This window comes from Macaca nemestrina, chromosome 4 (assembly GCF_043159975.1).
Source record: "Macaca nemestrina isolate mMacNem1 chromosome 4, mMacNem.hap1, whole genome shotgun sequence".
In the NCBI taxonomy this organism is placed as follows: Eukaryota; Metazoa; Chordata; class Mammalia; order Primates; family Cercopithecidae; genus Macaca; species Macaca nemestrina.
The window spans coordinates 67,377,938-67,405,915 of NC_092128.1; the positions used below are offsets into that span (position 1 = coordinate 67,377,938).

General features: G+C 37.0%; 1 protein-coding gene across 5 annotated transcripts in view; it reads right to left on the reverse strand.

The window, feature by feature from the left end:
* The window catches only part of LOC105475445 (solute carrier family 25 member 40), a 55,589-nt gene that overhangs the window by 16,892 nt on the left and 10,719 nt on the right, over nt 1–27,978 (reverse strand). For 3 of the 5 annotated variants that reach the window (XR_983353.3, XR_983354.2, XM_011730670.3), the window contains exons 2-5: nt 10,075–10,143; nt 7,792–7,912; nt 5,453–5,512; nt 3,657–3,763 (exon numbers count right to left, since the gene is read on the reverse strand). Coding sequence is in view for 3 of the 5 variants with exons in the window: in XM_011730670.3 (XP_011728972.2) it covers nt 3,657–3,763; nt 5,453–5,512; nt 7,792–7,888 (264 nt within the window). In the remaining 2 variants the exon portion in view is untranslated. Of the gene's footprint in view, nt 1–3,656; nt 3,764–5,452; nt 5,551–7,791; nt 7,913–9,237; nt 9,321–10,074; nt 10,144–27,978 lie in introns of those variants that run through there. The other 2 variants (XM_071094779.1, XM_071094778.1) reach the window with 2 other exon arrangements.

Below are 27,978 nucleotides of genomic sequence, written 5' to 3' on the forward strand. Positions count from 1 at the left end.
AGTGGCTCTGGCCTGTAATCCCAGCACTTTGGAAGGTGGGAGACCCCTTGAGCCCAGGAGTTCAACATCAGCCTGGGCAATATAGTGAGACCTTATCTCTACAAAAAGCTAAAAAATTTGTTGGGCACGGTGACACACTCCTGTGGTGCCAGCTACTTGGGAGGCTGAGGTGGGAGGGCTGCTTCAGCCCAGCAGGGAGAGGCTACACTGAGCTGAGATCACACCACTGCACTCCAGCCTGGGCAACAGTGAGACTCTGTCTCAAAAAAAAAAAAAAAGAAAAGAAAAATAGAAAAAGGAAAAATGTTCATCACTGATCATTATGAAAATGCAAAGCAAAACCACAAATGAGATGTCACTTCATACCTACTAAATAAGCTAAAATTATAAAGACAGACAATAAAAAATACTGGTGAAAATGTGAAGAAATTGGAACCCTCAGATGCTACTGGTGAGAATACAGAATGGTGTAGCCTAGCAGTTTTTCAAAAGGTTAAACATAGTTATCACATGGCTCAGTAATTTCAACTCCAGTTATACTCTGAGAGAAATTAAAACACATATTCACATAAGGTTATAACCAAGAGAAATTAAAACACATGTTCACACAGAAACATGAATGTCCATAGAATTATTCCAAAAAGTAGAAACACCCCAAATGTCTATCAAATGATGAATGGATAAATAAAATGTGATATATTCACATAATATTACTTGGCAATAAAAGAAATAAAATACTGATACATACTACAACATGGATGAATCTTAAAACACTGTGCTAAGTAAAAGACGTTAGTCACAAAGGACTGCATCTTTTCCCAGGAAAAGGAACCCTAGTAAGACAGAAAACCTTTAGACAATAACCACTCTACTTTAACCAAACAACAAAGTGAAACTTGTGGCACCACCCAGACCCGTATCAGCAAAGGCTAAGTAGGTAGCCTAGACTTCCATCAATGTAAGGCTGACAGAAGGTCAATAAGGAACCAAGACTTTTACCCCTACCAGGTCAGCAGTAAGGCTCCTTCATCCCTCTGCTAGGGTGGTGTCACAGGAGGAATAGTGGAGAGTCAGTACTTTCACCATTGACCAGCAATGAGGCTACCCCACTACACCGTCAGTGGAAACCATGTAGAAAGCCAGAACTCCCACACATGCTCAACAGTAAAAGAGGTCTTCCCTCACACTGTGTGTCAATAGAGGCTGGGTGGGGAACCTGGACTTCTAACTCTACCCGACAGTAACAAGGTGACTCCCCCATGGAAGCAATGTCAGAAAAAGACAGCTAAAATAGAATGTTTTAAGTGAGATTAAGAGTTTAAGGGAATGCTAAAAAATGTTCAAGTAACACAAAGGAAGGCAGGAAAAGCAAAACAGAAATAGAAAACAGAACAAAGAGAAAATTTAAAAAATAATAATAGGCTTAAGTTCTAATCTATAATGCATTACAATAGTTAAACTAAGTATACTAATTAAAAGATAAAAACTGACAGAGTGAAGTTAAAACGTGACTCAATTTTATGCTGTCTAAAAGAAATTCACTTCAATTATAATGTCATAAGCAGGCTGAAAATGGATTGAAACACTCAACACATTAAAGATGTTATTCCCCTCCAAATTAACATACAAGTTGAATGTCATTCCAATACATACCCTAGCAATATTTTTTTGTAAATATAAACAGGATCAAGCTAAGATTTATGTGGAAAGACAAAGGAACTTTGGGGAGAGCAAAAACAACTTCGAAAAAAAATATAAGGACCAGATGCCGAGTCTCACGCCTGTATCTCAGCACTTTGGGAGCCCACAGCAGGAGGACTGCTTGAGCCCAGGAGTGTGAGACCAGACTAGGCAACATAATGATACTCTGTCTCTACAAAACATAAATCACAGTGGCACACGCCTACAGTCCCAGCTACTTGGGAGATGGAGGTGGGAGAATCTCGAGGCATGTAGATTGAGGAAGCAGTGAGTCATGATTGCTCCACGGCACTCCAGCCTAGGTGACAGAGCGAGGCCTTGTCTCAGAAAAAATAAAAAGAAATATAAAAATAAAGTAAGAGGAATAAGTGAATCTAATTTCAAGACTTACACGTGCAATAATTAAGACTGTGGTATTGACAGAGTGAAAGAGATAAATGGAACAGAATAGAAAACTCAGAAATAGACACACCTAATATGCCCCACTGATTTTTGACAAAGGTGCAAAAAGCAACTCAGCGGAGGAAATAAAGCCATTTCCACAAATGCAAGTGGACATCCATAGACAGCAACAACAAACAAACCTCAATCACAGTCTCATGCCCTACATAAAACTAACTCAAAATAGATCAAGGACTTAAATACAATTTTTATGAAAAAGTCTTCAGAGTGTAACAGTAGACAGAAAGTTCTTAGCCTTGACACCAAAAGCATGTCCTATACAAGATATTAATAAATCGAATTTCATAAAAATTAAAAAGTTTTACTCTGTGAAAGACCATGTTTAAGAGGATGAAAAGACAAACTAGAAGTGGAAAAAAATATTTGCAAACCACACATTCAACAAAAGACTAGTATCTAGAATATATAAATAACTCAAAAATCAACAGTAAAACTACAATTTTATTAGAAAAGGATCAAAAGACATGAAGAGCCTTTTTACTGAAGAGGGAAATAAGCATATTAAAAGATGTTCACCATCATTAGCCACTACGGAAATGCAAATTAAAACCACAACGAGGTATCTCTACGCAGCTGTCATAATTGGTAAAATAAAAGTAGTGACAACACCAAAACACTAGTGAAGATGCAGAGAAATTGGATCAGTCACACAGTGCTAATGAAAAATGTAAAATAGTAGAACCAGTGTAGAAAACAGGTTAGGAGTTGCTTAAACTCTAAACATGTAATTACCACATGACTCAGCAACTGTATTCCCTAACCCATTTTTCCCAGAGTAAGTGGATGTTTGTAGCAGCTTTATTCATAATAGCCAAAATCTGGAAAAAACTCCAAAAACAAACTGTATTATATCTGCACCATGAAATAATCTATATCATGAGCAATAAAAAGGAACAGATGATTGACACACGCAACACCTGGATGAATCACCAGGTAATTATGCTATGTAAAAAATGCCAACCCCAAAAGGTTATATATGTTATGATTCCATTTATATAACATTCTTGAAATGACAAAATTACATAAATGAAGAACAGATTAGTAGTTGTGAGGACTTAAGGAGTTGGTTAGAAAAGGGAAATGGGTGTGGCTCTAAAAAAGGAAACAGGAAGAATCCTTGTGATGATGAAGTTATTCTTTATTTTAATTGTATCAATCAATGTCAAAATCCTCGTGGTGACACTGTATTAGTTTCATAAGATGGTACTACTGGGGGAAACTAAGAAAAGGGTACATGAAATCTGTCTGTATATATATTTTTAATTTTATATTATCTCAAAATAAAAATGGTCAGTTTTTTAAAAAGTTACCTCCCCCTTTTTTACACAAAACGATGAACCTATGAAAAGGTTAACAAAGGGTTAAAAAGCAAAGAAGTAGTTCCCTGTTCTCAGTTTAATATGATTCTTCATCCTCTTGCAATTAGAAAAATCTTTCACATATAAGATTAAATAGAAAATATACTGTGATTCTAAATAATATAATCACCTTACCAATGTTCCCTGGAAATTTCCTGGCTTCTTATACCACAGTTTGTTGCCTCCTTCTTCACAGATACATAGATGATCCATGAGACCATTACTATATACAAAACATTTTCCTAGCAAAGAAGATTCCAACAGCCAACAATTACCTCACATAACCTTTATTATTTTTACAGATGAACAAATTGACATCACAATGAGGAAACTAGAAAATTATGAAAAGAGAAAGAATCTTGAAAAAGATAAATAACCATCTCTACTTTTTAGGATGAAACATACATAATTAATTTGATTTGCTTAATGCTACTGCAATGCATTCTAAACTCAGAGTTGTTAAAAGTAACTGCAAATTAGTACTTTATGTTTTCAGAACTGTAGTAAGAAAATGGCTGGGCACAGTGGCTCATGGCTGTAATCACAGCACTTTGGGAGGCCAAGGTCAGGGGACCGCTTGAGGCCAGGAGTTTGATTTCAGCCTGGGCTACACAGTGAACCTCCAACTCTACAAAAAATTTTTAAAAATTAGCTGGGTGTGGTGGCACATGCCTGTAGTCCCAGTTACTCAGGAGACTGAAGTGGGAAGACCACCTGAGCCCAGGAGGTCAAGGCTGCAGTGAGCTATGATCACACTACTGCACTCCAGCCTGGGTCGGGTGACAGAGTAAGACCTACTCTCAAAAAAAAAAAAAAAAAAGTACACAAATAACTTCTTTTAAGTTTTTAAGTTATCTGAGGGAATGAAGAAAGAAGATAAAAGAGGAAAACCCATTTAGAGAGGAGAACACGGACACAAATCATTTCTATTTGTCCAGAAGAAAAATCTGTGGTAAGCAAGGGAAATTCAGACAAAAATAGAATTTTTTTAAAAATATCATTCTCAATGTACATAATGCCATGCTTTGTCTCTTTTTCTGTATCTGTACTGCTCAGTCTAGCCATTTGTCACATTCGACCTAATGTAGTAACAACTTTCTCTAGTACCAACTTCCTCCCACTTACTGGACTAAACTGTTGCCAAAATTGTCTTCTCTGCCCAACAGTATAGAAAAATAGGAAGCTGTGAATTTTGTAATACTTAAGTCTGAGTGTTGCCTTCTGCTTTTATGGTTTTCTTTAACGTATAGAAAATTACCTTTTTAGCCTCTTCCTACAATCTACTCTTTCATTCATCTAAAATATCAGGGTTGTTCATTCCCTCTCACTGCTCTGTATTCAACACAGTGGCTTTGTATCTGAGCCAATTTTCTCACAGTCCAAACAGTGTGTTTTCTGCCACTTAAAATGTGGTTGCAATGCCATTATCTTTATAAACCTATAAAATACTAAGGAATTGCTAATCTTGCCTATCTTATAAAAACACATCATTATTTGTCTCAAATTCTACATAAACTACTATCCAGAAATTAATCAAGCTATCTGATAAAATAATACATTTCCAATCACTATATTCAAGCAATAGTTGTATGATGGTCATGAATGCTCTAACATGGGCACAACTTTTGGACACGGGAGTAAGCTAGATTCTAAGGTCTCTCACAAATATAATTCTGCTCTTACCTCTGAGGCACATCTACAAATACATAACCATCCTTTGCTTTAATTAGTAGGTCCATACAAATGTTATATATTTATTTTTTGCCTACACCTCATCACGTACAACTAAATGGTGAAAACAGAAACGTTTTTCATGAGGGTAAGAGGCATCTATTTTAATAAATTAGCAAATAAATATTATGCAAACAAAAATTAACACATGAACATTTAAAAATCAAACATAACATTTTTAGGGTAATTAGTACACGTACCTTTGGGAAGTGGGTTGTTTTGGGCTTGGAGTCTAATTTTAACAACATCCAGGGGTGTCACTATTGAAGATATGTAAGTTTCAATTAGCAAGTGGTATCTGTAAATTGGATAGATGTTTTACAAAGAACACAAAATACACTGATTCATACTTTTCCTCATGGCTATATAATGGGTGAGCTTATTTATCTTAAAGTAGTCTTGAATGTAACATTCTAATTTTTTTGCCCTTCAATTTTGCTAATCAGTGAAAGACAGACTAATTACTTCTCTCATGAGTACTAACTGCTATTCGTAATATTCCTACAACTATCACTCCATTAGCAATAAAGTTGGTACTTGTAAGAAAATATGCTTTCTAATAGAAGAAGTAAAAGTTCCAAAAGTCTTTGAGAATAACTTTGTATAAGTAATCAACAGTCAAATGATATTAGTCTTCCTAATCTGTCAAATTTACCTGTATCAAATAAGTGGTACAGATAATAAAAATTTGAGTACACTGGCCATAAAACATCTTTAGCACTAAATTATGTTATTCCATTTGGGCATAGCACAGTAAAGGAAAATAGTTTTAATATGCATGCTATATTTTATCCAAGTAGAAACAACTGCCAAATAATGGTTCTAAGAAAACTTTTCCTCATCTTGAGAATGACAATAATCATATTAGATGATCTCTATGAGCTTTATAACTCAAATTCTGACCTGAAAATACATCATAAGCAATTAATTTATTTGTTCTAATCATTTGTTATTTGTATAAACTACCCAACTTAAAAATCATTAAAATGCTAAACTATCACCTAACTATGTCATTTGGCTACATCTACAAGAAGCTGACTGTAAGAAACAGAAAATTGTGATCCAGAGAAATTTAAGAAATTCCATTAGTGCAAAGTAAAGATTATTTGTAATTGTTGCTAACACAAATTGGTAAAATTCTATATATTCATTATGCTAATATTTTATTCCATCTTCTTGTTTTCTATTATAAAAAGGGAGAATCAGAAAAGTTTAATGTTGATAGGGACCCAAAAGAAATCCCAGTATAGGTCCCTAATTTACAGATGAAATAATGAATTTCAAATAAAAGTTAGATTTCAACTTGAGAATGGCAAAGCAAGGACTAAAAATTCAAGTCTCTTGAATCTCTGTCCAGGGTTGTTTTCATATAATAATATGATGAAACATTCATGGATCATAAATGATAGTATGTGTTGTGAGAAGTCAGGGACCCCTGAACGGATGGACTGGCTGGAGCCATGGCAGGGGAACATAAATTCTGAAGATTTCATGGGCATTTAACAGTTCCCAAATAATACTTTCATAATTTCTTATGCCTTTCTTAATCTCTTAATCCTGTTATCTTCATAAGCTGAGGATGTACATCACCTCAGGGTCACTACAATAATTGTGTTAACTGTACAAATTGATTGTAAAACATGTGTGCTTGAACAATATGAAATCAGTGCACCTTGAAAAAGAACAGAATAACAGTGATTTTAGGGAACAAGGGAAGACAACCGTAAGGTCTGACTGCTTGCAGAGTTGGGCAAAATAGAGCCATATTTTTCTTCTTGCAGACAGCCTATAAACGGATGTGCAAGTAGGGAAGACATCACTAAATTCTTTTCCTAGCAAGGAATATTAATAATTAATACCCTGGGGAAGGAATGCATTCCTGGGGGGAGGTCTATAAACGGCCGCTCTGGGAGTGTCTGTTTTATGTGGTTGAGATAAGGACTGAAATACACCCTGGTCTCCAGCAGTATCCTCAGGCCTACTAGGATTGGGACACTCCACCCTGGTAAATTTGAGGTCAGACTGGTTCTCTGCTCTCGAACTCTGTTTTCTGCTGTTTAAGATGTTTATCAAGACAATATGTGCACTGCTGAACACAGACCCTTATCAGTAATTCTGCTTTTGCCCTTTGCCTTGTGATCTTTGCTGGACCCTTCTCAGGAGTTTGTGATTTTGCCCTTGTCCTGTTTCCTCAGAAGCATGTGATTGTTCTCCTTTTTGCCTTTGAAGCATGTGATCTTGTGACCTACTCCCTGTTCTTGCACCCACTCCCCTTTTGAAATCCTTAATAAAACTTGCTGGTTTTACAGCTCAGGTGGGCATCACGGTCCACCGATATGTGATGTCACCCCCGGAGCCCCAGCTGTAAAATTCCTCTTTGTACGCTTTCTCTTTATTTCTCAGCCAGCCAACACTTACGGAAAATAGAAATAACTGAAACACTGAAAATAGAAATACACTGAAACACTGATACTAAAACTGAAATGGAAGCACTGATTCATTCAAAGTTACATAATCTATATCAGTAACATAATTTTACCTATTAGTGATGTCAGTATAGCTCCAGTACATGAGGCAAGCATTTGTTGAAGAGGTGTCACTTTGATAATCTCTTGTCCTCTTGTTTCGGGATCCATATTTTTAACTAATTAAATACAAACCTGTTAAAGAAAAAGAAAATATAAAATTAGAGCACGTCATCTGATACTTCAAAAACGATAATGTCCTTCAGCTAAGCTGGGTGAGCAGCATCACATTAGTAAGACAACTAAGAGAGAATTAACCAAACAGATACAGACCACATAATAGAATGAAAGCAGTTGACCAGTAAGTCTCAGAGTCAGTGAACTTAGCCTCATAAACACTACTAAGAAACCTTCCCCAGTAGAGTACAGAGGTATCAGCAAATGCAGCCCTTTACTATATACCAGTAGTTGTTGTACAGATGTAAAATAAAAACACATAACCTTAATAAGTTTTATCTTACAAAAATTTGAGGAGAAAAGCAACATAAAAACATAAAAGTCTTAAAAAGTCAGATAATACAAAACAGTATAAAAATAACTTATGAACTTACTATTCAAAAATAATCACTGCCCAGGCACGGTGGCTCATGCCTGTAACTCCAGCAATTTGGGAGGTTGAGGCGGGCAGATCATAAGGTCGGGAGATCAAGACCAACCTGGTTAACATGGTGAAATCCCGTCTCTACTAAAAATATAAAAAATTAGCTGGGCGTCTGTAGTCCCAGCTACTCGGGAGGCTGAGGCAGAAGAATGGCGTGAACTTGGGAGGCAGAGCTTGTAGTGAGCCAAGATCGCGCCACTGCACTCCAGCCTGGGTGACAGAGCAAGACTCCGTCTCAAAAAAAAAAGAATAATAATCACCAGCAACATGAATGTCATCTTTCCAAATGTCTACACACATACACACATACATATGTATATGTCTATACGCACACATTACATCTAACTAAATACTGTATATTAATCAAACACATGTATACTTATGTGTCTGTGTACATACAGCTTTTCTGAAAAACAGGTTAATGCTATTTTGCTTGTCTAGTAGCCTGCTTTAACAAAAATATATTATAGACATTGTGTCAATAAAAACAGATTTACATTTTTATTGCTTGCACAGTAGTTAATTATATTTAATCAGTTTCAGATTGTTAGATACCAGGTTGTTGCCAATTTCCAAACTGTAAAATATTCTGCTATAATATTCTTATACATACATATATATATCTTTTTGTAACCTTCCTACAATTACTCTAGGAAAAAAAGTAAGATTGATGGGATAAGCTATTTTAAAACTTGATACAGGGCCAGGTGTGGTGGCTCACACCTGTAATCCCAGCACTTTGGGAGGCCAAGGCAGGTGGATCACCTGAGATCAGGAGTTCGAGACCAGCCTGGCCAACATGGTGAAACCAAGTCCCTACTAAAATTACAAAAAATTAGCCAGGCATGGTGGTGCAAACCTGTAGTCCCAGCTACTTGGGGAACTGAGGCATGAGAATCCTTTAACCCAGGAGTCAGAAGTTGCAGCGAGCCAAGATCACATTACTGCACTCCAGCCTAGGTGACAGAGGAGACTCCGTGTCAAAAACAAAACAACAACAACAGTAATTGGGCCGGGCGCGGTGGCTCAAGCCTGTAATCCCAGCACTTTGGGAGGCCGAGACGGGCGGATCACAAGGTCAGGAGATCGAGACCATCCTGGCTAACATGGTGAAACCCCGTCTCTACTAAAAAATACAAAAACCTAGCCGGGCGAGGTGGCGGGCATCTGTAGTCCCAGCTACTCGGGAGGCTGAGGCAGTAGAATGGTGTGAACCCGGGAGGCGGAGCTTGCAGTGAGCTGAGATCCGGCCACTGCACTCCAGTCTGGGCGACAAAGTGAGACTCTGTCTCAACAACAACAACAACAACAACAAAAAAAAAAAAAAAAAAAACAACAACAACAACAACAAAAAACCTTCATACAAATTGCTATGATGCTTTCCAGAAAGCTTGGATCAATTTATACTTCTACTGGCAATATGAGAGTTCCTACTTATGCATGACTTATCGAATTCTCTGTCAAATTACATATCATTTTTTTCTGAACCATTCAAAAGTAGGCTGCATACATCATGTCCCTTCACCATAAATATGTCAAAATATTATCTTATATAATCACAATTATCAAATTCAGAAAACAATTTTGAACAGTACTCTACAGTTCATATCCCAATTTTGTCAATGATATCGATAATGTCTTTTAGAAAAATAAATGGTAATTTTATTGTTTCTTTAGACTTTTATTATCTACCTACCTGGTTTGAGTCTTTTCTTCAACTCTATGCTCCAATATTGTATTGTCTGTAACATCAGTAGCCAAAAACCTATAATTAAAAGAAAGTAATTGTCTTATCTTTTCACCCAGGATAAAGGATAATAAATCTAAAAGAAAGGAGTACATAAAAACTTCAATACAAAAACCAACGAATATTCACTAAAGGCTTTCTACTAATTGCTCTGAGGAATATAAAGAGCACTCCATAAAGGCAAGCATTAGTTATAGAAGCATTTTCACAAAAACCTCATGTTATTCTAGTTAATATACTCTGCTTTAAAAACAAATAAGCAAACGACTCCAGAGCCCAAACACAGTAATCAATCTTACCATCATTTACAGTAGAACGACCAGATTTTGTAACACAAAATTAAAGGTCCAGCATCATCTATGAAGGTTTTTTTTTTTGGGAGGGGAGTGTAAGAGGGGGGACCCTTTAATCTGAATTGAAACAAGCAATAAGCTTTAGATCTAACTTCCGAGTCACAGGAAATTCAGTAACTAGTGTAACAAGGTAATGGATGCCATGTAACAGTAGAAGTTGTACTCTTTTAGCTTACAGGACTACTGTCTTGATTTCTCCAAGTCAAAGGTGGGAAAAAAGGTGGCAGGGGAGATTAAATGAATCTTGAAAGAGTCAACCACCAAAAGAACCCTGGTTGAAACAAACAAATTTTTCCAGTTTGAGGGTAACTAGTGACATCTGATCATGGTCTGGTATTAGATAATACTAATTTGATATTAGACAGTATTTCAGAAATCTTGTTTATTTTGTATGTAGAAATAATCTTTTAAGAGATTCATTCTAAATTATTAAGGACCATAATGTTCTAATAGCTGTAGTTTACAAAACTTCAAAAACATAAATATACTAAAATGTTAATGATTTGGTAAATCTACATAAACATATATCATAAATATTTCATTGTTCTGTATTTTTCTGTATATGTGAAAATATGTATAATAAAAATATTTTAGTTCCTGAAACTTATGTAGAATCTTCAAGTCTAGGGAACATCGTATTTGTAACATTCATTTAAATGAGCTCCTTTAAGTGGAAAAATAATATACGTATGCTAGAATACAGGTATATTTCTCCTCCAGAATGGTAAAACGGCCCATAGTACTTTATTGTTGACACTGATGCCAGCAAGGTTGACAACTTGAATATGTGCACATGAAAGTAAATCCAGAAAACTTTATTACGTTTTTAGCCATTAGAATGTAAGGAAACAAGTCAGAAATTTAGATACAACTTTTTAGAATAGTTAATGAAATTGTTTCATAACATACATACTATTTTAGAAAAATAAGTTACATCAATTATCTCCTAAAATCAGGTTACCTAATTATAATGAGAACTGAAAAATGAGTCTCCTTTTCAATTTATTACAAAAATAGTGAAAAAAATGCAAAACTCTACTCCCAGAGACTTGGGAGTACACGTAGAAAATGTGAGATGTGATTATCAGTGAACTGCCTAGAACTCATAATGTATTCAACATTGCTTTAAACTCCCTACAGTTTTACCAACCTACTTATCTTTTTTCTTTGCCTCTTTCTATTCTCCTATGTGCAGACACTGTCCCTTTTTCAGGGAGGACACATTCTAGTGTGATAAACCATTCTAACAAAGTATCTCTCGGCTTTACTATAATAGTAGAACATCTCATCAACAAACGTTCTGCAAGAACAGTTTTCCTCCCTCAACTCCCTGCAAAATTCTTCTTTTCTATACCTTTTCTGCTTCTGTATGCTACTGAAGTAACCATTAATAATTTATTCTAACTAGCCAACGTGTTCTTCAAGTGTAAATGGGAAGCATTCTCCAACATGAAAAACCCGTGAGCCCTTCTTAAGAAACATGTTACTTAATAACAAAATTCACTTAACCAAGAGATTAATGAAGAACATTTAGTAAAAGGATTAAAGTAACTTACATTTAAGCCAGAAGACAGAAAAGTATCTACTCAGTCTCATCAGAATTTTTAATTTTTTCAAAACAAGTATGTGTTAAATGCTATCTTGTAATCTTGATTTACCTTCTGCATTAGTCTGTTTTCACACTACTGATAAACACATACCCAAGACTGGGCAATTAACAAATAAAAGAGTTTTAATGAACTCACAGTTTCACGTGCCTGGGGAGGCCTCACAATCATGGCAGAAGGTAAAAGGCACGTCTCACACGGTGGCAGAGAAGGTAAGAGAACTTGTGCAGGGGAACTCCCCTTTATAAAACTATCAGATCTCATGAGAAGTATTCACCATCACAAGAATAGGATGGGAAAGGCTCACCCCCATGATTCAATTACCTCCCACCAGGTCTCTCCCACAACATGTAGGGACTATAGCAACTACAATTCAAGATGAGTTCTGGGTGGGGATACAGCCAAACTGTATCACCTTCCCCTGGCCAATAAAGATGCTTAACATTTCTTCACATTTTTATCAGTAGTATATATTGCCTCTTCTGTAGTATGTCCATTTACATCTTTTACCTACTTTGACGTTAAGGCATGTATACTTTCCTTACTGTTTTGAGGAATCCTTTATTCCATTTAAAAAAAGAATACTCAGGAATGCATGATATGGTTTGGTTGTCTCTCCACCCAAATCTCATCTTAAATTGTAGTTCCCATAATCCCCACGTGTCATGAGAGGGAACAAGTAAGAGGTAATTTAATCATGATGTTCCTGTGATAGTGAGTTCTCACAAGATCTGATGGTTTTATAAGGGACTTTTCCCCCTTTTGCTTGGCACTTCTCCTTGCTGCCACCATGTGAGGAAGGACATGTGTGCTTCCTCTTCTACTATAATTGTAGGTTTACTGATGCCTCCCCAGCCACAATGAACTGTGAGTCAATTAAACCACTTTCCTTTATAAATGACCCAGTCTCAGGTATGTCTTTATTAGCAGTGTGAGAATGGACTAATACATTTATTTATTTTTATTGATACATACTAGATATACATGTTTTGGGAGTACATGTGATAATCTGATAATATAGTCAAGATCAAATCAGGGTAATTGGGATATCCATCACTTTAAACATTTCTCTTTTATTTATGTTAGGAACATTCTAATTATTATCTTCCAATTATTTTGAAATGTATAATAGATTATTAACTATGCTTACTCTACCAATTGATCAAACACCAGGTCTTATTTCTTCTATCTAACTGAAATTTGTACTCATTCATCAACTTCTCTTCCCAGTTTCCTTCCCCGAAAACTTCCTGGCCTCTGGTAATTACCAATCTACTTTTAATCTTCATGAGATCCACTTTTTTAGCTCCACATATGACTGAGAACATGTGATATTTGTCTTTCTCTCTCTGGCTTATTTCAATTAACATAAGGATTTCTAGGACTTCCAGGTTCATCCACGTTGTCACGAGTGGCAGAATTTCATTCTCTTTTTACAAATGTTCTGTAAATGTCAGTTAGGCCCGTGTAGTTTAACTCCAGTGTTTCCTTGTTGGTATTATGTCTGAATGATCTGTCCATTACTGAGAGTGTGTTACTGAAGCTCCCCACTAATACTGAATTGCAGTCTCTCTCTCCCTTTACGACTATTTAAAAAATTTAATTGATATGTACTAGGTGCATCTATATTCGAGGTGGATGTGATAATTTAATACATTCATATAATTTATAAAGTCAAATCAGTGTAATTGAGATATCCAGCACCTTAAATGTTATTTATGTTAGAAACATGTGAATTATTCTCTTCTAGCTATTTTGAAATACACAACAGATTAATGTAAACTATATCCACCATACTGATCTATCAAAAAAATGTGGTCTTCTTTTACCAAACTGTTCGCTTTAGAGCTATTAATGTTTGCTTTATATATTGGGGTGTTCCCGCATTGGTTACATAAATATTTATAATTGTTGTATCATCTTGCTTAATTGACCCCTTTATCATTTTATAGTGACATTGTCTTTTTTTTACAGTCTTTGACTAGTAGTCTATTTTACATATGCACAGCTACTCCACATTCTTTTTGGTTTCCACTTGCATAAATGAAATACCTTTCTCCATCCCTTCGTTTTCAAATTGTGTCTTTATAGATTAAGTGGGTTTTTTGTAGACAGCATATGGTAGGGTCTTGGTTTTCTTAATCCATTTAGCCATTTTGTGTCTTTAAACTGAGAACTGAATCTAGTTTTATTCTGTATTAGTACTAATAACTTACCACTGCCATTTTGTTGTTTCTTTAACGGCTGTTTTCTAACTTGTCTCCTCTTCTTTTCTTCCATTCTTACTGTTTTCCTTCGTGGCTAAGTGATTTTCTTTGTTAGCATGTTTTGATTTTCTTTCTTTCTTTCTCTCTCTCTCTCCCTCTCTCTCTCCCCCCCCCCCCCCTTTCTTTCTTTTTTTGAGACAAGGTCCTGCTCTGGTGTCCAAGCTGGAGTGCAGTGGCAGGATCACAGCTAACTGCAACCTCAAGCTGCTGGGCTTAGGCAATCCTACTGCCTTAGCCTATTGAAGAGCTAGGAGACTATAGCCATGAGCCACCACTACTGGTCTAACGCATTGCTTGTTATTTTTAGTGTATCTACAATAATTTTGCATTGTGGTTAACATGAATTTTAAAAATCATCTTGTAAATACATTATTTTTAAAAGATGAAAACTTATTTTAGATAAAGAATAGAAACAAAAAGAAAACTAAAAAAAAAAGTTCTACACTTTAATTACATCCTGCATACATTTTGACTTTTTGTCTTAATTTACATATTCTTATATGCCTTCTCTCTCAACAGGCTGCAGTAGCTATTACAGTTTTTGATAGATTTTTCTCTTATGCTTCATACTAGAGTTATGAGTGAATTGCACACCACAATTTCAGCATTAGAATATTCTTGGGAGGCCAGGTGCAGTGGCTGAGGCTTGTAATCCCAGCACTTTGGGAGGCCAAGGCAGGCGGATCACTTAAGGCCACAAGTTCGAGACCTGCCTGGCCAAGAGGATGAAACCCCACCTCCGTTAATAAAAACAAAAATTAGCAAGGTGCAGTGGCGCATGCCTGTAGTTCCAGCTACTCAGCAGGCTGAGGCAGGAGAATTGCTTGAACCTGGGAGGCAGAGGTTGCAGTGACCCGAAATCATGCCACTGCACTCCAGTTTGGGCAACACAGTGAGACTCCGTCTTGGGGAAAAAAAAAAAAAAGAATATTCTTGGAATCTATGCACAGTGGTTCATGCCTGTAATCCCAGCAGTTTGGAATGTCAAGGCAGGTGGATTGCTTGAGCCCAGGAGTTCAAGATCAACATGGCAACATGGTGAAACCCCATCTCTACAAAAAATACAGAAATTAGTCAGGTGTGGTGGCACATGCCTGTAGTTCCAGCTACTTGGGAGGCAGAGGTGGGATGATCGCTTGAGCCCACAAAGCAGAGGTTTCAGTGAGCTGAGATCATGCCACTGCACTCCAGCCTGGGCGATAGAACAAAACCCTCTCTAGGGAAAAAAAAAAAAAAAAAGAATGAATATTAATGGTCTGTGTACTTACTTTAATTGGCCAGTTTTGCACCTTAAAATGTTTTCTTTTCGCACATGTTTTTTCCTTCTAGATTGAAGAATTCCCTTTAGTGTTTCTTGAAAAATGGGTACGGTAGTGGTGAATTCTCCTAGCTTTTGTCTAGGAAAGACTTTATCTGGCCTTCATATTTCAAGTATATATTTGCTGGATACAGTATTCTGGGATGGCAGATTTTTTTTCATTCAGCCATTTAAAAATGTCATCTAACTCTTTCCTGGCCTGTATGAAGTCTGTTGCCAGACGAATTGTAGTTTGTTTACATGTTATTTGGTTCTTTTGTTTTGCTGCTTTTAGAATCCTTTATTTATCCTTCCCCTTTTAGAGTTTGATTATTATATGCTGTGGAAGACAGAGTTTCTGGGGTGCCAGCTGAGTTGGTCTCCCCTGTGTGAGACACCCATGGGAAGCCATGGGCGGGCTCTGAGGAGAAATGTCTCCTTGTTGCCTTCATGTCTTTATGTCCTGAGAGCATAACCTCTCAGTGGCATTCCACAGGTTGCTCAGGGAGATAACATTTCCTTGAAAGAGGGGAGTATAATCAAACATCTCAGCTCCTCCTGAAACCCACTCCTGATAAGTTAAAGATCTTAAGTAGTTTAGACACACGCCTTTGCTCAAGGAAATTCACAGAAACCACCACTGCTATACATCTGATTGAATGACTCAGGAGTTCCTTCACTGATTAATTCTTTTCCTCTTCTCTTCCTCCCCCTCCCATCTGCCCTAAGAACAAAGAGCTTGTAAACCAAAAAACTGGGTGGAGCCCAAGAGCTCTGGGCTGTGAGCAAGCCTCCAATGCTCTGGTCCCCTGGACCAGCCTTTTAAACGTTTATTCTTTCTCTAACTCCTTTGTCTCCACCAGACTCGGGGTACCCGCTGGGTGGTGTGAGGCTGGTTTCCCCAACATATGCCTTAGGGAAATCTTATTTGGATCAAATCTGTTTGTTGTTCTCAGACCTTCCTATAACTGGATATTTACATCCCTCTCAAGTTTGGGATCGTTTTCTGTTATTATTTCTTTGAATATGTTTCCTACCTCAACTCCCTCTTGAACACCAATAATTCTTAGATTTGAAGTAATTTTCTGTATCTTGTAGGTAATCTTCACTTCTTTAAATTCTTTCTATTCTCCTCTGTGTGTTTTCAAATAGCCTGTCCTTTAGCTCACCGATTCTTTTCTCTGCTTGATCCATTCTGCTGTTCACAGTATCTAATCAAATTTTTAGTTGACAAGTATTGCTGAATTCCAGATTTCATTTTTAAAAACAATTTCAATCTGTTTAATTTCTTTCATAAAATTCTGAATTTTTTTTGTTTTATCCTGGAGATCAGAGTTTACTTAAAACTGCTATTTTAAATCCTTGGTCACAGAGCTCATGTACTGTGTCTCATCAGGATCAGTCACTGGAGTTTTGCTGTCTTTTTGGGGAGGTCACTATTCCCTATTTGTTATTTCCTATAGATTTATGTCCATATCTTTGCAATGAATAATTCATTTATTCCAGTCTTCTTGGTCTGGCTTATTTTAGTGTTTACTGGGCATGTTTGCTTAGACACTCTTTGTAATTTACCTGTTAAATATTGTTTCCCACTAGGTCACTGCCTCCTTTTTGGTACTAGATGGCACCTTAAGCACAGGATTGCCTCAGCTTTAGTAAGCAATCTAAATGCTGCCTGTCCTGAATGGGTGAAATCACAAAGAATGCATCACAGCAGTGTGAGAAGGAAGGTTAGGTGTTCCTGCCTAGGGGACCTGTGGAACATTCCTCTTACAGTATGGTGCTGCGGAACAGCCACCGTGATTTGGCATCTCCTTTGGTTGAGTTATAGAGCAGAGTTTGCAAGGTCAGGGACGGTGGTATCACCTCCCCACCTTTTACTCTGCCTGTCCTTAGCAATATTTCTACCTTCAGGCACCACCAATGCTTCCAATGAGCTGAGGGAGGAAGAATTATCCTGAGAGGGAACCCGAAATTATAGGGAAGCTGACTGTCCACCTCAATCTCACAATTTCCAGCATGGAAACCATGAATTGAAGGGAACAATCCTGTGCACTTGGTGCCAGGAAGACTCAGAGGAAAAGTATCACAGACACTTTTCCACAGAGTTTTTCTTGTTTATGAAAAACTCTCAAACCATGTTTTTCCTCTGCTCTCACGCCAGAAAAATCAAGAAAGAATTATCTGACCAAATGTTTGGGGGTGAGGAGTTCCCCCTACCTGTATGCAGTGGGCCCTGCCAGCTGGATATCCTCCAATTAATTCTGACGCTACCTACCTAGAAATAAGAGTCTGATACCACAGGTTGAGGGCTGACTCCAAGACTGCCTCCCAACTTCAGTCACAAGTCCACGCCTCCAGAACTTCTGACTAACCAGATTTGAGTTAGGGTTCCCACAACTAACTCTTTGGGTTTGAACAATTTGCTAGAGTGGCTCACAGAACTCAGCAAAGCAGGTTTTCTGGTTCCTTATAAATGATATTGCAAAGGAAACGGATGAAGAAATGCATAGGGAAAGGTATACGGGAAGGAGGTGGTACTTTAATTTCTTCCCTGGGCATGCCAACCTGCAGGAACCTCAACATATTCAGCTATCCAGAAGCTCTCTGAACCCTGTACTCTCGGGTTTTTATGAAGGCTTCATGATGTAGGCCTAGTTAATTAAACCACTGGTTATGAGTGATCAACCTGACCTTCAGCTCTTCTCCTCTCCCCGAAGGTTTCAGGGTATGGCTATGAATCCCAAACTTCTAATCATGCCTTCATTTTTCTGGTGACTAGCCGTACCCTAAAGCTATCAGTCAGTATTAGCATACAAAAATATAGGACTTTGGAGATTCTAAGGATTTTAGGAGTTGTACATCAGGAAATGGAGACGAAGGTCACATCTGCTTAGAGTTTTTTCATTTATCTGTGGCTCTGAAAGCTGCCTCATCCTATTTGAGTTCTGGGATATTGCTGGTGGTATCTTGGCACTGTGTATTTGTTTTCAGTTTTCTGTTAAAGAGAATGAAGCCAACTTACTTCTACACCACCATTTTGGAACTGAAAACTCTCCCCTTTAACTGGGTGTGGTGGCTCATGCCTGTATTCCTAGCACTTTGGGGGGCCAAGTGAGGCAAATTGCTTGACCTCAGGAATTTCAGACCACCCTGGGCAATGTGGTGAAACTCTATCTCTAGAAAAAAAATACAAAAAATGAGCTAGGTGTAGTTGTTTGCACCTGTAGTCCCAGCTACATGGGGGGCTGAGATGGAAGAATCACTTGAGCCCAGGAGGTCAAGGCTGCAGTGAGCCAATATCATGCCACTGCACGCCAGTCTGGGTGTCAAAGTTACAAAGGGAGACCCTGTTCAAAAAAAAAAATAAATAAAAGTCTCTCCCCTTTATTCTATTCCAGTTTGTACCCCTTTTTTTTCTGGTTTCTTTCACTCACTAATTATTCTGAAACTCATTCATTTTATTACATGCATTGATACTTGGTTCCTTTCCACTGCTGAGTAGTATTCCATTATATAAATATACTACAATTTATCCATTTATCTGTTGATGAAAATCTGGGTTGTTTCAAGTTGGGGGTTATTACAAATAAAGCAACTATGATTATCTGTTTAAATCTTGAGTAAATACGTAAGCAGAGTAGATGGATCAAATGGTAAATGTATGTTTAACATTTAAAGAAATTCGGAAAATGTTTTCCAAAGCAGTTGTACCGTTCTACACACCCACCAGCACTATATGCAAGTTCCAGTTGCTTCACATCCTTAACAACACTTGATATGGTCAGTTTTAACATTTTATTCCCTTGAATCGTAAAATCGTAAAATCTCATTGTGGTATTACTTTGCATTTTTCTAAGGAATTGTTATGTTATGCATCTTTTCATGTCTTTAGTTTCCATCTAATATATCTTCTTTGGAGAAACAGCTATTTAGATCCTTCGGTAATTTTTAAATTGGGTCATTTTCTTAAAATTAAGTTATAATTCTTTATATTTTTTGGATACTAGATCCTTACCAGATACATAACACACAAAATAGCTTATTTTGTGAGCTGTCTTTTCACATTCTTCATAGCGTTCTTCAACATACAAAAGTTTTTAAGTTTAGACAAAGCTCAATTTGCCTATTTTTTCTGTTGGCCTTCTGAAGTAAAGGACAAAAGTGACAAAATGTCACTTTCAAGATTAACTTAGAAAAGACTGTGATGTCCACTAAAGCAGATTCTGCTTTCTTCACTAGCTTTATCTGATGATGATAGGGACAAGAGGCAGATAACTTCTGGGCAGAAGAGGGCGGATCCCCAGTGAGGACCCTACCCTCAAGACTGGAACTACAGCCCAAAGTGAAACTTACATCCCTGTTTTCCCACTTGAATGTTGCCTTTTCCAAAACTACCTATGGCCTGCCCCACCCCCATCCTGTGCCCATATAAACCCCAGACTCAGCCAGCAGAGGGAAAAGCAGCAACAGCTGGATGTCTGAGAGAAGCAGCTTGACTTTTGAGTGATGGCTTGACGCGTAGCTTTGAAGATGATTCTGGCTGGGGACGGCTGGACCTCAGGGCAAGATTACCTTCCTGCTCCAACCCCTTTTCAGTTCCCCTTCCTGCTGAGAGCCACTTTCATCAGCATTTACCATATTCAAGTCATTCATGTGACCTCATTCCTCCTGAATGCCAGACAAGAACTCATGTGCCCCACAGGAGCGTGTAAAAGGCCATCACACTGACCCTCCTAAGCTGCTAACACTTAAGCTGTCTACGGATGGCAAAGCTGAAAGGGCACTGTATCATTTCCTCTGGGGTTTCAGGGGTCACAGGCACAGGGCAGTACAGAGTTTGCTCTTGCTGGCGCCCAAAAGCACTCACCCCAGCTCCTGCACCCGCTCACCTGCCCTCCTCATCACATGAGGGGTGGAACAGCGAGTGAGTAAAGTTTGCCCCTGCCGTTGCTCATGCACTCCAGTTCCCATGCATGAAGAGGTCAGGGAAATATCCTGATTCAATGATACAAGGTGTCATGCTGTGAACTGCCCTATGTAGAGGCCCATCTGGGCAACAAAAACAGCCTCCAGATAATAGCATTGAATTGAGGCCCTTCAGACCAACAAGTCAAAGGAAAGTGAATCTTGCCAACAACCACTAGTAAGCTTGAAATTAGATCCCTCCCTGGTTGGAGCCTTGAGATAAATGCAACCTCAGCCAACACCTTCATTGTACTGTCCTGAGAGATCCTGAGCTTACTTAACTAAGCTACATCCAGATTCCTAACACACAAACACTGTGAGATAATAAAGATTAGTTATTTTAAGATAACTACATTTTAGAATAATTTGTTATACGGCAACAGATAGTATCTATTGAGATGAACACACGGTTTTTCCTTTTTAGTCTGGTTACATGGTGATTTACACTGCTTGATTCCTGGAATAAACCTCCATTTACTCATGATGTTTTATCCTTTCTATAAAGAATTGGTTTTCATTTGTTAAATTTTTGCTAAGAATTTAACCATCTATGTTTATTAGGGATGCTGATCCATAATTTTTTGTACCATCTTTGCCTTTCTTAAAATGCACACGTGAAGAGAATTCACCAGTGAAGCAATCCGGGCCTGGAGTTTTCTTTAGTAGATATAAGAATATTCAGGCTTTCTCTTCTTCTGTAAGCTTTGACAGTTGGTATATTTCAAGTAATTTGTCCATTTCATTTAAGTTGTTGAATTTATCAGCATAGGGTTGTTTGTAATATTGCTTTGTTGCCATTTTAACATCCATTGGTTCTGTAGTTGTGTACCTTTCACTAATTTATTAAAGATCTTAATAAATGAAGAAATATACCATTTCATACACTGGAAGAATAAATGCTATAAAGATATAAATTCTTCCAAATTTATAGATTCACAGGAATCGTAACCAAAATTCCAAATCTTCTTACTTTTGTGAGTTTGACAAACTATTTTCCAAAACTTACATGGAAGTAGAAAATGGCAAGAATTACCTAAAGTTTTGAGATGCAGTTAAAGCAGCATTTACAACGAAATTTACAGCATTATATGCTTGTATTAGAGAAAGCCTAAAATTAATGATCTAAGCATCTTCCCAAAGAAACTAAAAAAAGAGCAAATTAGAACCAAAAGAAGAAGAAATGAAAATAAAACAGAAATCAGTAAAATTGAAAGCTCAAAAACAATAGGAAAAAAAAAAAAAAGCTGGTCCCTTGAGGCAAATAATAATAATAATAATAATAATAAACATCCAGTCAGATAACAGAGGAAGAAGAAAACCTTTGACAACATCCCACACCCACCATGACTGAAAGGCTTCCGCAAGCCTTTCAATCTCTTCAATGAAAGAGAGATTGCTCAGTTTGATAAGAACCATTTACTACTCTCATCATTTCTATTCAACAAAGTACTGAAGAATTTAGCCAGTACAACAAAGCAAGATAAAGAAATTAAATGCGGCTGGGCGCAGTGGCTCACGCTTTTAATCCTAGCACTTTGGGAGGACGAGGTCAGGAGTTCAAGAGCAGCCTGGCCAACACAATGAAACGCTGTCTCTACTAAAAACATAAAAATCAGCTGGGTAATCTCAGCTACTGTAATCTCAGCTACTCAGCAGCCTGAGGCAGGAAAACCACTTGAACCCAGGAGGTGGAGGTTGCAATGAGCCCAGATCACATCACTGAACTCCAGCCTGGGTGACAGAGCTAGACTCTGTCTCAAATAAAAAAAAAATAAATTAAATGCATACAAATTGGAAAGAATGCAGTGTCTAGTCACAGACAAAATATAGAAAAACCCTAAGAATCTACAAAATTTAAAATGCCACTTAGAAGTAATAACTTAGTTTAGAAGGATCACAAGATAAGTTAATATAGAAAATCATATTCCTATATATTAGCAACAAAGTTATTTGAAACGTGTCAGACAACTCCAAAAATGTGAAATACTTAGGTATAAATCTATACAATATGGACAAGCTTTGTATGCTGAGAATTAAAAGACACTAATAAATCAAAGAAGCCCTAAGTGAGAAATATTCCATATTCATAGATCGCAAGACTCAAAATTATAAGGTCATCTGTTCTGCCCCAACAGATATACAGACTTACAGCAATTCTGAATAAAACCCTAGCACAACACTTCATAGAAATGGACAAGTTGATTCTAAAATTTATACAGAAAGACAAAGAAACCAGAATAACCAAAACGATTTTGAAAAAGAATAACAAAGTTGGAAGCCTCACACTACCTGATTTCCTGACTTAATGCAAAGCTACAGTAGTTAAGATACTGTAGTAATGAAGAAAGAACAGGCATATTGACCAATGGAATGGAACAGAGAGTTAAACAAAATACATCCACATATATACGATCAAATTATTTGTGACTATAGCAGAAAGGCCATTACATAGAGAAGGAATAGTCTTTTTCAATAAATTGTACTGGAATAATTAGATGTAAAAAGAATCTCCATCTGTAACTTCATACTTGATACAAAAGCTAACTCAAAATGGATGTAGACCTAACTGTAAAACTTCTAAGTACAAGTATAAAACTTTAACAAGTTAACATAGGTATGTTTATGACCTTGGATTAAATAAAATTTCTTAGATATTACATCAAAGGCATAATCCATAAAAGAAAAAGAGGATAAATTATGTATCATCAAATTTAAGAACTCTCAGTCTTTGAAAGATACTGGTAAGAAAATTTAAAACAAACAAAAAACAAGCCATAGACTGGAACAAAAATTTCACATATCACATATCTGATAAAGGATTTACATCCAGAATACATAAATAACTCTCAAAACTCAATAAGAAAATGAATAACCCCATTTTGTGTGTGTGTGTGTGTGTGTGAGAGAGAGAGAGAGAGAGAGAGAGACAGAGTCTTGCTCTGCCACCCAGGTTGGAGTATGGTGCTGCAATCTCGGCTCACAGGAACCTCCACTTCCTGGGTTCAAGTGATTATCCTGCCTTAGCTTCCTGAGTAGCTGGGATTACAGGCACCCACCATCACACCTGGCTAATTTTTGTATTTGTAGGAGAGACGAGGTTTCGCCATGTTGGCCAGGCTGATCCGAACTCCTGACCTCCAGTGATCCACCTGCCTTGACCTCCCAAAATGCTGGGATTACAGACACGAGCCACCACACCTGGCCAAATAATCCATTTTTTAAAATAGGCAAAGATATACCAAACAAGAATATGAAATGATGCTCCACATCATTCGTCATCATGGAAATCAAACTAAACTGTAAAAAGATACCACTACATAATTACTAGAATGGCATTAAAAAATGTTGATGATACAAGTGTCAGCAAAGATGAAAAGCACCTAGACAACTCTCAAAAATTGTTAGTAGAAATGTAAAATATTGTAACTATTTTGGAAAACATTTTGCCAGTTTCTTATATGTGTATACGGCTGATCAAATAAGTAAATGTATAGTAAATAATAACAGCCAGGTTTCTCACTGTCACAGAATGAAGGTACAAATAAAGGAAACAAAAAAGCTAGAAGACACCCTGTCCTATGATGTTGGATTTGAATCAAAGCTATCATAACCAACTCACAGCTTTAAAATGCATATATACAAATGGACAAAAACAGAAATAATTACAAATGTATATAAATGCATGAGTTAGTATACATATAAATATTTCTAAGCTGTGCCTGCTGAAGAAGTATAGAACCAATGATACTCCAGTAGCAATAACTCAGTAGTAACAAATGTACCTATTATCCAGCTCATAATCTTTAATTCTCCAATAAAAGGAACCAGGGATGCTTGGAGAAGTGGTTGTTCCTAGGCCTAGGGCAGGGAAAATACAAAATGAAACCACCATAGTGCTAAAAAATAAGAAAATGATTTAAAAGGATGAGAATGCAGTGGTAAGAAGACACATTGAATGGCAAAGAAGCCAAACTGAAAGAGTTCCCAAAGGCCAAAGTTAGAACAATTTGAGCAACAAAACACAAAATAATTGTTCTGGATTATAACTAATGGCATAAAATAAACATCCATCAGTAGATATCGATATAAACAATTGAATAAAGAGATGGAGACGAGTGATAGTTCTTTCTTACAAAAGCATTCATATTAATGAATTCTTCGTTAATAAGGAATGAGGAAAGTAAAAAAATCACCATTAGAACATCAGGGTAATAAGCACTGTAATAACACAGTAATAAGAATCCACCAATAGATGCTAAAATTATTGAGGAGAAACAGAATATTTGCATAGTCTCAAAGTATCTTACCTAAGATACTTACTAATTACAAATATAAAGATAGTACTTTAACAATAGAAAAACTCTGCAGACACCAGACATCCTTAACCAAGTGGTTAAGGTTAATATCATGGTTAATATCATCAATAATAAGAAATGTAAATATCATGTACACCCTGTCACAATGTATTAAGGAGATTTTTTGTGATATTCTTGCCAAAAATGCATACTCTCCATCTAATCATGAAGATACATCGGACAAAACCAAATTAAATGACATACTACAAAATAACTGACTAGTATTCTTCAAGGGCATGGTACACAAAGACTGAGGAACAATCACAAATTAAAGGCAGAAGAGACAAGAAACTAAGTACAATGTGGGATCCTGAAGTAGATTCTAGAATAGAAAAATGACAACAGTGGGAAAAACTCATAAAATATGAATAAAATTGGTAGTGTGGCTTAAGAAAAAGTCTTGTACCAATGTTAATTTCTTATTTTGATGTACTATAGTATGCAAAATGTTAACATTACGAGAATAAAGTGAAAGAAAAGTGTTTAAATAGACTTATCATATAACACCCTCAATCCAATGTATTCACACAAGGAAAATGAGACATTTACATTTATATAAAAACTTGTACACAAATAGTTGTAAGATCTTTCTTCATAAATTTCCCCAAACTAGAATCCACTCTAACATCTCTCAACTGGGAAATGTGTAAACAAATTTTCATATGCATAAAATGGAACACTACTCAGTAATAAAAAGGAAGAAAGTACTGATACATCCAACAACAGGGATGAATCTCAAATAAATTATCCTATGTAAAAGAAACCTGACTCAAAAGGCATTATTTCATTTAACTGGCATTATTGCAAAGGCAAAATAATAAAACAGACTGGACTGCCAAGGGATTGGAAGTGGAGAAGAAGAGGAAAAGACTAACAGCTGTGAAGAAGTGACAGAACTGTTGTGAATCTTAATTCTGATGATGACACTATGTTTGTCAAAACTCACAGGTATATGTACTAATGGGGCAAGACTGATTATATGTATATCACCTTTAAAAGGATAGCATTACAGGCCAGGCATGGTGGCTCATGCCTGTAATCTCAGCACTTTGGGAGGCCCACGCAGGCGATCATGAGGTCAGGAGTTCAAGACCAGCCTGACCAACATGGTGAAATCCCGTCTCTACTGAAAATACAAAAATTAGCCAGGTGTGGTGGCACACACCTGTAATCACAGCTACTCAGGAGGCTGAGACAGGAGAATCGCTTGAACCCGGGAGGCAGAGGTTGCAGGGAGCCGAGACAGTACCACTGCACTCCAGCCTGGGTGACAGTGACTTCGTCACCCAGGAGACTCCATCTCAAAAAAATAAAAAAAAGATAACATTACAGCCTGGGCAACATAGGGACACCCTGTCTCTGCCAAAAGTTTTTAAAAATTAGTCAGGCATGGTGATGCATGCCTATAGTCCCAGGTACTCAGAAGGCTGAGGTGGGAGGATTGCTTGAGCCCAGGAGTTCAAGGCTGACTGTGCCAATGCACTCCAGCCTGGACAAGAGAGTGAGACTCTGTCAAAAAAAAAAAAAAAAAAAAAGTAGCATTAAAAGAAGACAACGTAAACTGTGGTTTTTGCCATTACTTTTAATGGCATTACTTTTAATGAGCAGCCTGAATTCTCAAGGTGATTCCTGGTGCCAGAGGAGCAAAGTGAAGATTGTTCTGAAAGAATTGTTGTTGTCTATTTTTACTTCTCTGGTGGTTGCCTAAGGACCAGCGAAAGGGACTTGTGCCTTTATTTCACTAAACTCAGAACTCCACAAGGCTATAAAGGCAACTACCCAAGGGATGTTTGTCAAAAACACTTAAAAAGGCAAATGTATCAGTTGTGGCCACCTGGAACAAGGGATAAAAACTGGCAAAAACAAAAGACACATAGAAGAGCTCGGGAGAAAAAGCTGGGCAATGAAGATTTTTTGTGAAATAAGCTCCCACAAATCTCTAGGTCTCTAGAAGGCTACATCCATGCTTAGAAAGGAGCACATGCACCGAGAATACCCAAGAAGGCATTCAGCTCTAACCCCTGGTTGACCTCCAGGCTGTGCACAAACAGAAAATAAAGGTTAAAGAAGAGATTTAAATAGCCCATCTGAATGTTGAAAATATTTCCACCCCCAACACACATACACACAGCCCACCACTTAAGACTTGGAGAGTTTTTTGTTTTAGCGGGGATTCCAGCCATTTAAGCAAATTTTCATCAAATCACTAGCTGACCAGTAAGCTAATGAAATAGAAACTTCACTAGTCACAAATGACAAGGTATATGGACTTGACAAAATTAGTTATGAAAAGTCACTAAACAAACAACAGCAATCACAGTAAGCAACAACAAATCCTGGAGAGACAAAGAATCTGGTTTCCGGAGTTGCTATATTATATTTAAAACGTCCAGTCGTCAGTAAAAAATTATGAGGCATGCAAAGAAATGTGGCCCATACAAAGGTAAAATATAACGTAATAGAAATTCTCTCTGAGGAACCCCAGAAACTGGATTTATAAGACTAAGGCTTTAAAACAATGATTTTAAATACACTCAAAGAGGAAAGGAAATCATGTAAAAGAAATAAAGGAAATCATAAGAACAATGTCTCACAAAGGAGGGACTATTAATAAAGAAACAGAAATTACAAAAAAGTGACCGAAGAGAAATTCCAAAACTGAAAATTACAATAACTGAAATGAAAAATTTATTAGAGGATCCAACAGCAGACTTGAGCAGGCAGAAGAATCAACAAACTTGAAGACAGGTCTATTGAGATTATCCAATCTGAGGAACAGAAAGAGAAAAACGGAATCTAAGAGACTTGTGGGACATTATCAAGCAAACCAACATACATCTAATGAAAGTACCAGAAAGAAAAAAGTGAAAAGGGCAGAAAGAATAATGGCCAAAAACTTCCCAAATTTGATGAAAGAAATTAATCTATACATCCAAGAGGCTCAGCAAATCCCTAGTAGGAGAAACTCAGAGATAGTTTTCATAAGACACATTTAAATCAAATTGA